General features: G+C 42.6%; 1 protein-coding gene across 5 annotated transcripts in view; it reads left to right on the forward strand.

The window, feature by feature from the left end:
* The window catches only part of tenm1 (teneurin transmembrane protein 1), a 539,174-nt gene that overhangs the window by 493,802 nt on the left and 26,712 nt on the right, over nt 1-18,660 (forward strand). For all 5 annotated transcript variants that reach the window (XM_067997123.1, XM_067997125.1, XM_067997124.1 and 2 more), the window contains 3 exons: nt 2,128-2,300; nt 8,607-8,842; nt 16,037-16,333. In XM_067997123.1, the coding sequence (XP_067853224.1) occupies nt 2,128-2,300; nt 8,607-8,842; nt 16,037-16,333 (706 nt within the window). The remainder of the gene's footprint in view (nt 1-2,127; nt 2,301-8,606; nt 8,843-16,036; nt 16,334-18,660) is intronic.

Consider the following 18,660-nt stretch of genomic DNA (forward strand, 5'->3'; position numbering starts at 1 on the left):
GAACACCATCACCTCCAAGTTCCCCTGTGAGTCACACACCATCCTGATGTGGACATATGTCACTGTTCCTTCATTGTCATTGGATCAATATCCTGGGATGCACCATTGGCACAAGGACTGCAATGGTTCAAGGAGATGGCCCACCATCACCTTCTCTGGGCAACTAGGGATGGGTGATAAATGTAAGCTTGCCAGCATCACCAACATCCCAAGAACAAATTTTTAAAAATTTTATCAAAGCTGTCATATTAGCTGCTAGCAAGTTTCTGCTCCCAAAAGTGTGTGTTATCTACTGCAAAGCAAATTGTTACATACATCCCTTCCGCATACACAGTAATACAAGTTTTAGGGAAAACCACAGAGCTCAGTGTCTGCAGCAAATATAACCTAGTCATACGCATATTAGACCCAATTTTGCAAACTCAGCAATATATGTGCATGGAGTGGCTGGCTGCCTGGACCAAGTTGTCACATAGCACACTGAGGTGACTGTGCCCAATTTTGCATAGTCAGCTAATTTGAATAATAAGAATCGGCTTGCAAGACAGTTTCAGCTTTGCACCAGCAACTAGCCTAATGGGGAAATAATACAAAAGTAAAGTGTGCACTTAAAGAGAAGTGGCTGCAAAATTGTTTCAGCCTTTATGAAGCATCAAATGGATTTTAAATACTTGTCAGCCTTTGCCAAGATTGTGGAGGGGTGAGGGGAAAAGAAGTCCGAGGCAAACATGAAGTGAAATGAAACCCAATGTGAAGGCAGGGAATGGAGTATATGGCCAAATAATGGAGTGGAGAGGAATCTAACCTGGTTTGATGACTTCCAAAGTAGATGTGGGTGCAAGGGGCAGAGGTTACTGTGCTTGGCACTTCAGGACACTCTCCAGAGAACATGTGGCGCACCTGAAAATGGCAAACTAGGTCCTACAACCAGCGTAGGACCTCAATTTGCAGATATAAGCAGCTTCCCAGTAGTTTAAATTAGATGGATGTTGGGCATCTTAGGGGTGACTGAGGTGGCCCCCAACCCTGATTTTCTACTGCTGGCCACCCATTTTTCAGGTGAGAAATGGGTGGGCGGCGGTTGAAAATTGCCCCCAGACTGTTGGGAATAATGATAGTGATCTTAGTGAGTGTGATACAAGACTTGAATTACAAGAATTTGATTGCATACTTATTACACCCATTCTTTAATCACCAAATTATCATTTTTCTATTTCACATTTAAGAATTGCAGCTGATGTTCTCTCACTATCGTATACAGTTATAAATATAAACTGGCCAACTTACTTTGTTCCAGCAGCAACAGAGATCCATTCTAGGAACCAGCACCAGATTTGGTGGGTGGAAGTAGAAATAAGGCAGGCCTGCATAGCACCACTCTCCCTGAAATATAAAATAGTCTGGTGAAATTATTTTTTTTAACTGTTAATTCACCATGATGTACAATGTTATCTCTCCCGTCACTGTGAGCCATCTAGTTTCTTGATGGTAGATGTCTAAGAAAGATGTTAGTGTTAGGGATGAAATATCTTCCAGTTCAGACACCATATAAAGGTGACTAATTGTAGCCAGTGTCAAGCATTCTTAAGTTAGGTATAGTAAGATTAGACGTGGGATAAAGCTTCTACCCCAGCAATGGCCCTCAGAAGAGCAGCCCTTATTGCACCAGTGTAGCATTTTTCTATTTCTCACTCTAGCCATCCTGAGAGTCTGCCAGTTTGTGCCAATTGGGGCAGTTTTGTTCTTTTGTTCTAGGCCCACCAGAGCGAGACTGCCCAACCTCATTCCACCCTAGACGGAGGAGACTTTGGTCCCAAAGTTGCAGGGCTAATATCAACCTTCTGCATCACCCAGTCCAACAATTATTTTGAATGGGGAAATGAGGAGAGCTACAAAACTTTGGTTCATGTTATGATGCCCAGTTTTTGTGGTGATGCTTGGCAAGTTGTATGACAATGGAATGAATGTTGATATTGCAGTACTCATTTTAATCTAAAAGAAAAGTTGAATATTTGGTCCCTCATTCCTGAGAGCAGAACAGCCTATAATAAGGCAGCTTTATATGTTGTCAACAACATGTGTTATTTCTAATTTATTTCTTAAAATTTTTAATGTTTTTTTACCCAGGTATGACAGTGATGGTCATCTGACGAATGTGACTTTTCCTACGGGCCAAGTCAGCAGTTTCTATAGTGATGTGGACAAATCGGTGCAAGTGGAGGCAAATCTATCCAACAGAGAGAACTTTGCTATCACAACCAACTTCTCAGCTACCAACGCTGTATATATATTCAAGCAAGGTAAACAAGACTTTATTCACTGAACGCACCACTTGCCTAAAATATCGGAAACTACTTTTAATTTGTAGTGATTCGAGTCTCAGACCTCACTGAGCCTATAATATTAGTGCTCCTGTTGTCTCTTAAACACTGCTTCTAAATTGTCGTGTATGCTCTCGGAGTTTAGGATGTTTGGGGAGTATTTGCTGAATTGAGCATATTGATAAAAATATGAGGTTTGCAGAATTATATTGTTACCTTGGAAGTATATGTTATATGTCAAGTACAAAGCACTGTATTTTGGTCTTATGATTGAAGAAATAATAGATTTGGCATACATTTGGATCAGTTAGCACAAGTTTTTGGCCTGTAAAAATGTATGAAAATAATTAAATGTAACATAAGACATAAGAAATAGGAGCAGGAGTAGGCTATACGGCCCTTCAAGCCTGCTCCGCCGTTCAATAAGATCATAGATAATTTTCTACCTCAACTCCACTTTCCCGACCTATCCCCATATCCCTTGATTCCCTTAGTGTCCAAAAATCCATCGATCTCAGTCTTGAATATACTCAATGACTGAGCATCCACAGCCCTCTGGGGTAAAGAATTCCAAAGATTCACAACCCTCTGAGTGAAGAAATTTCTCAGTCCTAAATGGCCAACCCATTATCTTAAGACTATGACTCCTAGTTCTAGACTCTCCAGCCAGGGGAAACAGCCTCTCAGCATCTACCCTGTCAAGCCCTTTAAGAATGTTATATGTTTCAATGAGATCACCTCTCATTCTTCTAAACTCCAGAGAATACAGGCCCATTCTACTCAATCTCTCCTCATAGGACAACCCTCTCATCCCAGGAATCAATATAGTGAACCTTTGTTGCACCGCCTCTAAGGCTAGTAAATCCTTCCTTAGGTATGGAGACCAAAACTGTACACAGTATTCCAGGTGTGGTCTCACCAGAGCCCTATATAATTGCAGCAAGACCTCCTTACTCTTATATTCCAACCCCTTTGCAATAAAGGCTAACATACTATTTGCTTTCCTAATTGCTTGCTGTGCTTGCTGTACCTGCATGTTAACTTTCTGTGATTGGTGTACAAGGACACACAAATCCCTCACAATACCAACAGTTTTTAGTCTCTCATCTTTTAAAAAAAATTCTGCTTTTCTACTCCTACCAAGGTGGATAATTTCACATTTCCACACATTAAACTCCATCTGCATCCCCCTCACAGCTTACTTTCCCATCTAGCTTTGTATCATCAACAAATTTGGATACATTATACTCAGTCCCCTCATCTAAGTCATTGATCTATATTGTAAACAGTTGAGGCCCAAGCACTGATCTTTGCTGCACTCCGTTAGTTACAACCTACCAACCCAAAAATGACCGTTTATTCCTCCTATCTGTTTTCTGTCCATTAACCAATCCTCAATCCATGCTAATATATTACCCCCAATCCCATGAGCCCTAATTTTGTGTAACAACCTCTTGTCTGGCACCTTAGCAAATGCCTTTTGAAAATCCAAATATATTACATCCACTGGTTCCTCCTTATCTACCCTGCTAGTTACACCCTCAAAAAACTCTAATAGATTTGTCAAGCACTTTCATAAAACCATGTTGACTCTGCCTGTGTAAGCATAGCTGTAGACAGTTTAAATATAAGTTTTACAAAGTAAGTATAATTTGCAAAAGCATTCAAACTAGTTTTTGTTAACTTAATAATTCAATGTAATTGCTTGTCAGTGCAACTACTCATGGTCATCCAAAATCCTGGAATTTTAAGGACCGTAGCAAAGCAGTTGGAATGAGTTTGTCCTGCAGAACAGTCACTGCTAAAATTTTCTTCTTTCTAAACTCTGAAATCACCTCAAGACAATTCTTCCCATTCTTATCACAAATGAAATGTGTGCACACCTGAGGACCCGAATTTTAACATGAAAAACAGGCAGAATTACAGAAAGAATTCATTTTTAAAAATTCAAAAAAGATTCATTTTTTTAACAATCCATGAACTCAAAAAAAAAACAGGGATTATGATGTACGTTGGTAAAAGCCAACTTTATTGATCCTGAGCTGTGATTTAACATGCAATACTCATGTCGATAAGAGAACACAAAAATGTTGCCTTTTTCCCTGTGAATTACACAGTAATTAAGTTCTTTAACGTCTCTCTTTGGAAGTTGCCTAACCCTATGCAGCAACAATTCAAAGTAGTCAGATTTGGTGTTTGAATTCTGTGTTCTATTGTAACTCACATTTTTTAAGTAGCCACCACAGCATTGTAAAGGGACCTCATCCTTTCCAGTATCAATAAACCCAGAGAATGGCTGTCACATTATAAATTATAAGTGAAATTAAATTCTGGCATTCTTATCATTCGTTAACTCCACTCCAGCTACAGATACCAGTAATGGGATGTGAACTGTGCAGACCTATCTGTCAGTCAAATAACTTACAATCAATCTGTCAATCAGTCCTTTAAAATTTAAATTTAAATTGTCCCAAAATAAGGCTAACAGTGAAAAAAAAGAAAATGGATTAATGTGGCCCCTGCTGGAAGTGTTGCTTAAGTTTCAAATGGCTGTATTATTGCCTTTGTGTGTAAGCGTATCTTTAAAAGTATATGATTCCATTGCATTCTTATTGAGTTTATTGGCTCAGTCTGCAGTAGACTCAATGCAGATTTCACAATGATTTAATGAAGATTTTGCTAAACCTTTCTACAGATTTCTCTTTTCCCATCCACCCTCCCCTCTCTAACAAACCATAGAAACACTGGCTGGGATTTTCCACTTTGCAGAATCCCAGCGCATCTTTGGCAGGATGAAAATTCCACCCGTTCCAATGGCCCAGCCCTGATCCTGGCTGATTTCCTGGGGTCAGGATCATTTAAATTAGTTTTGGTTAGCTGCAGGCAGAATTACCACTTCCATTGGGGAGCCTTCTGGAGGGATAGGGGTTGGAAAATAGCTGTGGCAGGCCACAGAGATCATGGGCTCAATTTTGAAATGGAGCCGAGAAGGGGGCAGGGGGGGTCAATTTGAGGTCGGGAAACCCATTAGTACAGGTTTCCCGGGCGTCCTTACGATTTTGACGTCAGGACGTCTTTTATTTTTTTTGTCGGTTTCCGGTCCGACTGACCGGCTGATTGACAGGCTGGTCTTAGTCGGATGGGAGATCTGCAGGTAAGTCTTTGTTTGCATGGAGTGAGGAGGGAATGGGGGGCACAGGTGAGCAAGGGGCACAGGTGGACAAGAGGCATAGTTTGGTATAAGTGGGCAAGGGGCATAGGTGGGCAAGGGGGTCGTGAGTTATGGGGGATGGAATCGAGGATCATTCACGGGGGGGGGGCGGGATCGGGAGTCATCGCGGGGGTCCGCGATCGTTGAGGGGGAGGGTCGTGGGATCAGGGTCGGATGTTCGGGGTTGGGGGGGTGTCGGTGCAGGTAGGTTTGTTGGGCTTGGGGGTAGCACTCCTGCTCCTCCCTGCCCACAAGCTGTGCCTTTCTAGGCACTTGCCTGCAGTCTCGGGCCTTCTCGCCGCCTTTACGAGGCGTAAAACAGAAGGCCCGGGATTCCCGCCCCCCGGGGTTGAAATCGGGAACTAGTTAAAAATGGAGGCCTGACGCCTCCTTGAAAGGTTTTCGGGCCCGACCCACCTCCTGGTAGCGGGTTGGCCTCCCACCCCAGTGAAAACCGGAAATGGGTGGATTGGGGGCGGGTCTGAAATGGTGGCAATTTTCAATGCCCCCCTGTCCCAACCCACCTGTTTTTTACTTTTAAAATCGAGCCCCGTGTGATCGATTGCAAAGGCTGCAGTGGCACTTTAAATTTTAAATCCCCCTACCACAATAGCAACTCTGGACGCCTGACATGCATATGCCTTCCTAACGTTCAGTGTTGCCAGGGTACAAATGGTTGGAAATACGTTGTGTGGTCTATTCCCATTATTTGCATGACCACACTTGCCCATATTTAGGTGGGCATGTTCTACATCCCTTATCACTTCTAGCAGCAGATCCTGGAAGTGGTGGGTGAGGGTGAAGATTGAACCCCAGAGCAATATCCTACCCACATCTTCTTGAGTTATGCAAGTAAGTAACTCCAGTGGAAAATGCTGCCTACATTCTTTCTAACCTTGCTCCAACTGTGATGTATGATGAGCTCTGACACAGCACATGTTTCTTTTGACAGCCCCTTCCAATAGATAAATTATCACACTTTTTGGTGGAATTTCAAGCTGGAGACAACCTCCAGCATTTTTATCCTGCTTGTAGAGCTGAATTGTTTTCAGAGTTCTCCACCACTCGCCCCCCACCTCCCCATTTCTGGTGCTGGCAATAGGATACGACCAAAATTTTGATATTACAGGCTGGTCCGCACAAAAGCAGACAGGGTAGTGGAACAACCAGGCCATTGCCCACGTTTCCACTGCTAGTAGCAATGATGGCATGACCCCTTATCTAAACAGTGTGCCTCCCATCAGATGAGACCGGAATCCTGCCCTCAGTAGAACAGATTTTCACTCTGAGTTCCAATGCAAATTGTTAAAGCCAGTTGAAAGATTCATTCAGTGCTGAAAACTGGCCTTCGTGGCTTTGCCGATGACTCAATTGCTAATAGTAATGTGTAACTGAGCATACAGAGCGGAGGTCCCAGGTTTGATGTGCTAAGTTGGCTGAATTCATTGGAATGGCAGTAGAAATGCTACAATTGGCCTATGTGCTCCTGGACTATGAAGAGGAAAATATCTTGGCATTCCTACTCTTGATCATTATCCATTGACACTAATGTGTGGTCATGGGGTGTGCATTGGCTCAGGCTCAGCTGTGAGGGCCAAAAGCCAACAATAGCTTGCCAACTCTCACTAATGGCACACATATGAAGAATAGACACTTGGGTAAGGTACCAAAGGACTACTGGTAGCCATTGTAACCAGACCCTAGGATGAAATCAATGGATTCAGTAGAGGAAAGGAGGAAAAAAAATAAATGGCCCTCATTTAACATATATTAGCCACCAGAAAGCCTAAGGTCCCACAGTGGTCATTTAAATATGGTAAGTTACTGGTTATCATCAAGATGCAGACCATGAGGGAAGTTTAGCAGGAACAGTCTCCCAAGGATCCAAATGATAGTATTATGGTGAGTGCCTAGCAAATTTCAGCTTCAGTGAGCAAAAAATTAACAGTTTACAGATGACCGTTTGTGTATTTGTGGATATATATTTATTAATTGTTCCAATATATAAGTTGATACTTGTACGCTGCTTCAAAAATATTCCAAATACGTATCAACCTGTTGACCTATCTATGTCAGCATGTTGGCCTTTTCTCTTTTTAACAAAAAGTTTAGTCATAATGGGCTCTGTTTTAAAGGTGTAATTTTCTACTACAGAAAAGCAGAGGGTTGAAACTGTCCCCATCACAAAAAATTGTCTGCAAATTCCCATTGCAAAAAAATGAACATTTCTGGGTGGGAAATTTCAAGGGAACTTGCTGTATGTTAGCCTAGTAAAATATATACTGAACAATTGGGGTAAAAAAACTGAAAGGCAGGGTGTTACCATATATTTACATATATTAGCATATTTACATATCTGTTTATTATAGACCGAAATGATGACGAGCAAGTGCTTTTAGCACCACTAACCTATACAAATGTATTTCCAATGAATGCAGTTTTTGTGGCATATTGTGATCTCCACCATAAAATACAGCTCTGCTCATTTATTCCTTAATTGTCACAATGATCATTTTTCTCCCCTTCTCCTCTAAAGACATTAATTATTTTAAAGTGCAATTCCACTGCCTCCAATTGCCTCTATTACATCTTTATAGTGGCCATTCCTCATTTTTGTGCCCAAACCATGAGAGTTGGCAGGCTATTCTAACCTGAGGAGCATCACAGTCACGCTCGATTATGTCCTCTCCCAATGTCCACACTGGCACATTTTTTAGTGAGGTCACTGGTTAGGGATCAGAAGCAATCATTTGTTTTCTCCCCAGTTAATCAAAAATGAGGCAAAAGTGCCAAGGACAAGTCCTCAAAAATATTCCCTTGGCTATATTGGGCCAATGAACTGGAAGCCACTCACAGCTGTGTTAAGCAAACTCAACCTAGCATTGATGAATTTGTTTCTATTAATGTGCTGGGCTCAATATCAAACTGCAAACCACAGCTTAGCTTACATTCTATTCCACTGTGGTGTGAATGGAATCATTCAATTGTTGGGGGACTAAGGCAGAACCAGCAGAATTATTTTAATTAAAAGTAAATTTAATTATTAATCATTCTGGGGATTTTGTTTTTTCCAGAGCACATTCAAAATACCTATCGGGTCGGCCCCGATGGTTCTTTGCGAGTAACTTTTGCCAGCGGGATGGAATTGACCCTACAGACAGAACCTCACATCTTGGGTGGAGCTGCAAACCCAACTATGGGGAAATGTAACATTTCATTGCCTACTGAACACAATCCTAACATCGTGGAGTGGAGGCAGAGAAAGGAGCAGGCCAAAGGGAACCTTGCTGTGTTTGGAAGGAGATTCAGGGTGAGTACAAAGAAAAATTGTGTTACTTCTAGAAGGGAATGCAAAATTATCTTGATGTTCTGATAATTAGAAACCATTCCCATAACAATACAAAATTTGTTGATGAAATATCATGCAACTAATTATATATTCTATGTGCTCAGTGCATGCCACAGGACAATGGTAAGATTGAAGTATACAAAAGAAATAAATATCCAGCCCAGATCACATCTGTACACAATTGTTATGCTCCTGGATTACGCTATCGTACAAGTAGAGGTAGGGCGGAGTTAGTCAAATCCCATAACAGTAAAATGATTACGAAACCAACTGACGCCTCTGAACCTGAGACAGTTTCTACACAGACCCAAATTTATAAGAGGACCCCACAACCACCAAACCCATTACCGTATCCACATTATCAATTATGCACCATTTTCCAAGTTGTTTCTCTCAAGGTTGTAAATGTTGCAATGGACAATGTTCCAGGTTGATGCTTCTTCATCAGGTGGACAATAACAAATTAAAAATGAATAGGCTGCAATTGTGCTAAGTGATGATGGTAACAATCATGCTAATGCATTTATATTGGGAGACAAATTTTCTCAGCTCTTCCAGCAAACTTAACTCCAAATTCTGCGGGAGTCCACCAGGGCAGCAGCAAACTCCACCACGACCCTGATACACTGGGCACGATTTTAGAAGAAAAGTGCGGGTGTGTTGGGGTGGCGAGATGGGGAGGTACAAAGAAAATCAGGTTTTTGAGGAGCTGGCAGAAATCCCGGCTTCAACACGCTGAAGAACGTGTACGACCCAGAGCCATCTTAAAGTACTTGAAATGTCCATAAATCTAATTAAGAATGAAGGCAAGCAATTTCAACGCTGCCTCAATATGTTTCCCATGCTGTGTGAAACATGCCATGGGAAAGTAGTCGGGTTTCAGCCGGCAGCCATTTGGACATTTAAATCCCCGTTTGACAGATGGGGATAAAAGGTGAGTTATTGCAGCAAAGCACTCAGTTCTCTCAGACAAACTTTTGGCTGGGAGATCTTTGTGTTTAGACTGAAAATTCTTGGTTTCCACTCAGAATTGTCCTGTTTACACATATTTACCAACTTTTTAGACCCCCTCAAACTGACACCATCAGGATGGGGCGGGGGGCACGATGGCTGCATTCACCAGTACATCTGAGGACGAGGAACATCACCATCCTCGCCAGGCATGTCATGCATTTCTGCCACTTGGAACTCCACAACACAGTGCTGCGCTACAGGCACCTGCACAGGAGCAGAGTGGAGAACAACAGAGGGACTACCATCACAGGAGGCACTACCCTCGTCAGAGGGTCCACAGACTGAGGCTGAGCTTCCTGGACCTCTCTGAGGAGCAGTGTATACCAAGGCTGAGAGTGAGTCACCAGGTGGTTGCAGACATCTGCAGCCTCCTTCATGCCGAGCTGCTCCCGGCTGGGCCTGGCAGCATCTTATTACCCGTCACTGTTGAAGTGACCACTGCCCTCAACTTCTTCACCTCCGGATCATTCTAGGGTGCCACCGATGACATCGCTGTGGGGTCTCAGTCACCTGCCCACGAGTGCATAAGACAGCTCACCGACTGTTTGTTTCGCAGGGTCTCACAATACGTCAACTTCCCCATGGACAATCTCGGCCAGACTGAGAGGGCAGTGGGATTCCACTCTGTGGCTGGCTTCCCATGGGTTTAGGGTGCAATCAATTGCATATAACAATCCAAACACCTCCACACAAGCCAGGACTGTTCATCAACAGAAAGAGGTATCACTCCATCAACACTTAGCTCGTTTGTGACCACTGCAAAAGATTTCTTCATGTGTGTGCGAAATTCCCTGGCAGGTGCCATGATTCACTCATTCTGAGGGAATCCAACATCCCGGAGCTCTTCCACGCACTGAACACTCTTAAGGTCTGGCTCCTCGGGGACAAGGGATACCCCCTGCACACGTGGCTGATGGCACCTCTGAGGAAACCCATCAGCGAGCAACAGTGTCGATACAACGACAGCCACATCGCCACCAGATCAGTCATTGAACATGCGATAGGGCTGCTGAAGATGCGATTTTGGTGCCTCGATCGTTCTGGGGGAGCGCTTCAATACACACCAGCGAGAGTGGCTCGCATTATAGTAGTGTGTTGTGTCCTGCACAACATGGAGCAACAGAGAGGTTTGCTGGTTGATGAGGCCCCATGCCTTCATCCAGCATCCACATCTGCAATGAACATTGAGGTGGAGCAGCAGGAGCAGGAGGAGGAGGAGGACGAATCCATGGGCAGAGCAGCGGCTCACCTGGCTGCTTGTGAGGCCAGGGAGTCACTCATGTGAACAGTTCTCATATCACAAAGTGAGAATAGTCCAGTCCTCAAACCACCTGGAAAGGCCAGCGCCAACACCAGACCCCCCCACCACAACCCCCTACACAAAACAATCATGCAACTACATATGCACCCACTGTAAAGTCACCCATTGGGTGCATCAAGTCTCGCCTTTCCTGATGAAGCAGATGAAAGGGCACTATCACAAAAGGCAGTCAAGAATGGACAAGATGTGGCAGTAGTGGTGAGAATGATAACATTTAATGTGACTTTATCAAAAACCAGATATAAATGAAAAACATGACAGTCTGTCAGACACCCTTGTGCATACCCTTCGTGATCACAAATCCTTAGCCTTTCTCTTCCTACTACTTCTACGTGGTGCATCCCCTGTGGCTGCAGCAGAGGTAGTGGCAGGTTGCTCATGTCCATGCCCGGACTGCTTAGATGCTTTCGGCCTACACCCTCTGGATTTTGGAGCCCCGCCAAAGACTGCTCCACGTGCACCTGTGCAGGGGCAGACACGGCCGCCTGGAGAGGAGGTAGCATTGCGGGTACTGGTTGAGAGAGGCAACGGGTGAGACGTGGGAGCGCTTTGAGTGGCATCCCCACTTCCATGTCCCCTTTCGCCATTATCCCTCTCCTGGTCCAGGCCCACATCACTCCTACCACCCTGCTGGAGAACAGTTTGGAGGATATGTATGATGCCTTGGAAGCCCAGTTGTAAAGTTTCTGTCTGCCTGTTTAAGGCGGCAGAATGTTGTTCATCCTGAGTCCGAACGGCCATTGTCAGGGCCTGAATGGACTAATTTGTGAGCCGTGCTTGAAGCTCAATGGAGGCTGGCCTTCCCTCCATCGCAGACATTCCCGGACTTACCTGTGGCACTATCTCAGACATTTTAGCAGCTACGTGCGACACTATCTCAGACATTTTAGCAGCTACGTGCGACACTATCTCAGACAGTTCCTCACGTCTCTGTGACACTATCTCAGAGATTCCCTCATGTACCTGTGCCACTATTCCACTAATGCAGAAGTCGGACTCCTCCATCCTCTGCGCTATTGTGGAGAGTGTGTGTGGCACCTGTTCCAGTACCTTGCAAATGTGCTGCTGTCCCTCAATCATTCTCCTTTTAAAGGATTGTCCCCATGGTTCAGCATCTGCATCCAGCTGAGCAGAGCCTGGAGAGGAGTGCGCCCACCGACGCGGACTCTCTACAGCTGCCCCTGCCACCAGTGTCTGCTCGTGCTCATTTGTGTGTGGTGACTCACCAGGTGCCAACCCAACTAACTGACTACTAGGACCCACCGAGGTGTGAGTATCTGTACTGGTGGATGGCTCACTAAGATATGACGGTGCACCCTCAGAGGCCGGGAACTCCTCTGAGGAATCGCCCCCTCTCGTCACTTTGGTGTTGAAGGGCCTGTAAGAGAACAGAAGGCAATATTAAGCATCGTCACAGAAGTGTCATGTTGCGATGAGCATACTGAGGTGTTCAATATGCCAATAATTGTTAACGTCAATGCATGTTGTGTGTGATGAATGTTAACGTTGTATCACCAGATGTTTGTGGTGGGCATTAGGGATGGGCAATAAATGCCGGCCTCGCCAGCGACGCCCACATCCCATGAACGAATAAAAAAAACATTAAATTATAGTTTTACTCAACATGACTAACTGACAGGAGGGTGATTTATGTAATGTATCGTTTGTTGACTCACCAGGTGCCAATTATTGTTATAATTTCATTATTAGAATCCACCTAGATGTCAGCCACCAAACCAATAATGGATTGGACTTAAACAATCAAACTGAGAAAAAGTCTTTTCTCCTTCGTAAATTCCCACTTATATGTTTGCTTTAACTTTTAACTTTTGAATCGAAAGCAATAACGATAACTGGGCAAAAATATTAGAAAACGGATCAACAGATCAGCTTTGGGAAATCTTCAAATATGAGATGGATTGAATACAAAGTTAGTATATTCCCATAAGGCACTGAGGGGGTGCATCAAAGAATACCGTTCTGTGGATTACTAGAGAGCTTAAAACTAAAGTGATGAAATTAGGGATAACAATACTGAATACAATCATGAGAAATACAGAAAGTATACTGGGAAGGTGAAAAGTAACATGTAAAGGGCTAAAAGCAAATAGGAAAAAGGCTGTCAGATAATTTGAAAGGAAATAATAAGGGTTTTCATAAGCATATATAAAGAGTAAAAGGGGTAAATCGATAACTCGCATCAGTTTTTTCAAATGATCTTGAAACTAAGGATACTCAAGGAGGATATGAAAACATTGTTAGAGATAACTATAGAAAAGGAATTCACAAAACTCAAGATGGATAAGTTTGGCCCTATTGGCGTGCACCCTAGGCTTTTGAAAGAAGTCAAAGAAGAGATAGCAGATTCTGTGGGCACAATTTTTCAATCCTCTTTAAAAATGCTAATTGTGCCATGGGACAAGGCAATAGCTAATGTAAAAGCTTTGTTCAAGAAGGGAGAGAAGGTGAATAGATAAACTATAGACCAGTTAGTTGTGTTTGACAAATTTAATAGAGTTTTTGAAGAAGTGACCAATTGGATAGATAAAAGGAAATGCAGTAGATGTAGTGTATGTGGATTTTCAGAAGGCATTTGATAAGTGTCTCACAAGGCTTGTTAGAAATATTCATGCAACTAGTATGAGGAAATGTAACAGCATGGATAGAACATGAAATGAAGATTTAGGTTAAATGGCTGCTGCTGAAATTGGTGGAAGGTTGGAAGTGGTGTATGCTATGAGTCAGTGCTTGATCCACTTTTGTTCTCAGTTTATATAGATGATTTGGACTTGAGCATAGGAAGCAAAATCTCAAAACTTACTGATGAGACAAAAGTAGGGGATTTGAGATGCAGTGAGTAGGGTTGTTAAAGACTTCAAGAAGACATAGACAGGTTAGCGGAATGGGCAGACAGATGGCAGATGCAATTTAATGTGGATAAGTGTAAGGTAATGTATTTTGGAAGGAATGGATCCAATGGAAACAGGCTGAAAGGTGAGGATGAAAAGAGAAATCTAGGGATACATAATTCCCTGAAAATAAGAGTGCAGGCAGATAAAGACATACAAAAGGCCAACAGCATTTTGAGTTTTATAAATGGGGCATAGAATACAAGAGTAAAGAAGTGATGATAAATGTATGCAAAACATTTGTTAGGCCACAGTTAGAGTACTGTGTGCACCTCATTTGGGCACCCTATTATAGAAAGGATATTAAAATTATGAAGTATGTACAGTTTTGATTCACCAGGATGGAGCCAATTATGAGGAGGGACTTGATAAACTAGAACTATTTCCATTGTAGCAGTGAAGGCTAAGAGAAGATTTAATAAAGATTTTTTATCATTAGGAAGGGTTTTAATAGAGTGAATAGGGAACAATTATTTCCTGTGGTTGCAGAGTCAGTGATGAGCAGTCATAATTTATAATTATCACCAAGAGTGAGAAGAGAGGTTAGGAGAAATTTTGTTATAGAGGGTTGTAGGAGCAGGAAATGCTTTGCCACAAGCAGTGGTTGAGGCTGAGACCATTATATTTCTAAGAGAAAGTTGGATAAATGTTTGAGAACAGGGGCAGCAGAATTAGTTTTGGATTGCTCTTGCAGTGAACCAGCACAGAACAATGGGCCAAATGACCTCCTTCTATGCTGCAAACTTCTATGGTTCAATAATAAACTTAAAAGAAAGGTTGTAGAATTAATTTACCTGAGGCAAGATTAAACATAATATTAAAATGTACTGAGACAGGTGTAGTATAAACACATATTTGGAGAAGTGGGCCCTGCTTTTGGAGTAACAAAATGTGACATTTTCTTTTTCAAAACAATAAGGCTTAACATTTGGTATTTCATTTTTTGACTTGATGGATGTCTTTTTATTTTATGAAAGAAATATTAAATAACCTCAATATACCTCCTAAACCACTAAATTTATCCATGATGTGGAGATTGTGAATTTCAAATAAAATTGTTGGACTATAACTTGGTGTTGTAAAATTGTTTGCAACTAAATTTATCAGCAAACTAATTTATCACGCTTGGGGTGCTGCTTATGCATATTTCTGCATTACAATATGCTTCATATATCAAAACAAAATTAATTACCTGAAGATCATAGATCTTGAGAAAAGTAGTTGCCTCGATCAGGAATTATACTCATTGCAATTGGATTCAAATGGTACATTAGAATATCATGCCTCAGGCAGAATAGTTATATATTACAACAATGACTACATTTCAAAAGCACTTCATTGGCTTTGAGAGGTCCTGAGATCGTGACAGGCGCTACATAAATGCAAGTCTTTCCTTTCTTTTTAGTGCTTTGATCAAGTATCTGGACCCAACCATCACTTTGATGTTTTTGTGACATCAGTGAACTGTAGCTACCAGTATTTCACCCTACTGTTGCACAGCTCAAAATGCTGTTTCCAGACACAACACGTATTTGGAAGGGCAAATATCCTGCCGGCTATTTTTCTATAATGGACCTGTGAAGTGCTTCGGACTTTTTACCATGTTAAAGGCACTATATACGTGAAAGTTGTTGTTGTTGACAAAGTACAAAAATGTCGCACCCGCTATTATGCTTTACAGAAATTCTAGACTCAGCACTGCTGAGATCCACAAGCTCTTCATGAAGAATTCTTTGGAAAATAAATTACAATGTATATACGGAAAAGTGACCAGTCTTTCTGTACATCAGACAATGCAACTTATGTTTTAGATTTTAAATTGACTTTGATTTATAAGCCAAAGCAATGGCCTTGTTATTAATGATGCCTGTGTAGGTGACTCTTGCTGATGCAAGTTTTGTTTGTCAATAGGCTCATAACAGAAATCTGCTGTCTATAGACTTTGACCGTGTCACCAGAATCGGAAAGATCTATGATGATCATCGAAAGTTTACTCTCAAGATCCAGTATGACCAATCGGGACGCCCAGTGCTTTGGTCGCCCAGCAACAAGTTCAATGAGGTCAATGTCACCTATTCTCCTATGGGGCTGCTGACAGGCATTCAACGGGGAACTTGGGTTCAAAGAATGGAATATGATCAGAGTGGCAGGATTATATCCAGAGTGCTGGCAGATGGGAAAATATGGAGTTACACTTACTCAGAAAAGGTATCACAACATAAGCACTGTTCTGTTACTTAATTTTTTAATTCATTTGCTCATATCCTGTCTAAGAAAACTTACTGCCTTTAGCAACATGGGTGAACTGAGGTTGATAACCTAAGCCATAATAACTTGTGCTTAAAAAAACAAATCAGAAAGGCAAAAAATGGAATTGATTTTGAGTCTGCACTGACAGGAACATATGGCAAAAAAAACAAAAACTGTGCTGTTAAATTATGTTGCACTGTAGGCCCAGGTCAAACATGCAGACTTTCCACAGCTCAACAGGAGTGTTAAAAATGCCTCACTGTGACCCAGTGCTATAAAGCAGTTTATTTTCATTCTCATTGCCAATTAAGTTTTTCCTTCTCCAAGGCTTTCATCTTAATGTGCTCCTTTTGCAGCTAGAATGATGGCTAAACCACAGACTTATCCACATGTTCAATGCTAGTGCCTGGCCTGTGTCCAACTGACAGGAAGCCCACTTGCTGCAATGCAAGATGTGCAACACACCATGTCAGGTGTTACTTCCTACAGCTCCACTCCCACCCCACCATTTGAGACACTCTGCTAGTAGAACGAATCCTTCGTAGCTTGATTAATAACTCATTAAGCTTCCACAATTGTGCCTCACAGTCAAACCCAAAATCCAATTAATTTTCTCATCAAAAGATATAAATAACAACATGCTGTAAAACAGCATTTTATTCCATTTTTAAAAAAATAACAACATTGATTTATCTTGCTTTTAAATGGTGAAATTCCAAGAATAAATCCTTCAACTTTAATAATTAGCCTCAAAGACTGAGGTCATTGTAATTATCAGTGAAAATGGGATTAATCCGATCAATGCTAAGCACCACATCTAAATCTGAACTTTATCATATGTACAATTGTTAGAGTCTCTTGAAAGCCGCTTGAAAATATTGTGGGGGTTATATTGGATAACCCCCAAAACCGGGTGCAGGGGTCGCAGTGCGTGATTAACCTGTGCCCGGTCATTGGGATGCAGGTAGCACATAACATTCATGCTGCCTGCTGTTTCATATGAGCCAAGCCTGGCTGCAACATTGAGTGGCTGCTCACCAGCAGGGGGTCTCGATATCGCGAGTGGCTCTCACCTCTTACAGGCAGCCTGCACCTCTTATTTGCAAAATATAAGATACAGGTCCGCACGGAGTCTGAACAGAGAACAGACATCGCACTCGTAAAACACAGATGCAGGTCCTGTCCCTATGTTTACAAACTGTTGAGTTATGTTAAAACATTGAATAAAAGTTGCGCACTGCTAAATCCCACATCCTCCGATCTGCATGCCAGACCTCACCAATCTGCCGATCTGAGTTATACCAAGCCTGTGAGAGAGCTTGCACCAAGGTTCTCTGATGATGCACTAGAGGCCTTGTTGCAAGAGGTGGACAGAAGGAAGGACATCCTATATCCGCAGGGGGTGCAAGAGGCTCTCCAGACATATGCTCCCGAGGCAGTGGGAGGAAGTAGGGGACGAAGTCAATGCCAGGAGCATAGCACCACGAACATGAATGCAGTGCAGGGAGAAGTTCAATGCTTTGACAGGAGTGGTCAAGGTGAGTGAGGTCAACTGTCAAGTGGCATCTCCTACCAACTGTATCATGAGCCGCATCCACTGCTCCACGCACTACACCCCCCCATCACCCACATACCAACAAATTCTTTCCATCAGTACTCAACTCTTCCAATCAGATGCTTCCTCTCACCCTCACACATTACCACTGTTGCAAGCCATACACCACAACCCACAGGCCACACACACTGGCAGCTATTCAACCATAACAGGCACATCACCCAAACATCTTGTAGGAAACTCACCGACACACGTCCAGCTTTCTTGCAAAAGGTGGCGCATAACAGGAGTCAGCAAGTGGCAGTGGCCCCATGGAACATGAACCTGCTGTCCTCTCTCAGGATGACAGTATTCCTGTCCCACCCCTGCCACTCTGCCAGTGCCCTTGCTGTTGCCTGTCAGCTAGCCAGCCCATTCCCTGTAGAGTATTGAAACTTTATTATAGGAAGATAGGTACAGGAGTAGGCCATTTAGCCCCTCGAGCCTGTTCCGCCTTTCAATGAGATCATGGTTGATCTGTGACCTAATTCCATATACCCGCCTTAGCCCCATATCCCTTAATATCTTTGGTTAACAAAAATCTATCAAACTCAGATTTAAAATTAACAATTGAGAGAGCATCAACTCCCATTTGCAGAAGAGCGTTCCAAACTTCTACCACCCTTTGCATGTAGAAGTGTTTCCTAACTTCACTCCTGCAAGTCCTGGCTCTAATTTTTAGGTTTTGTCC

The sequence above is a fragment of the Heptranchias perlo genome, chromosome 15 (assembly GCF_035084215.1).
Source record: "Heptranchias perlo isolate sHepPer1 chromosome 15, sHepPer1.hap1, whole genome shotgun sequence".
In the NCBI taxonomy this organism is placed as follows: Eukaryota; Metazoa; Chordata; class Chondrichthyes; order Hexanchiformes; family Hexanchidae; genus Heptranchias; species Heptranchias perlo.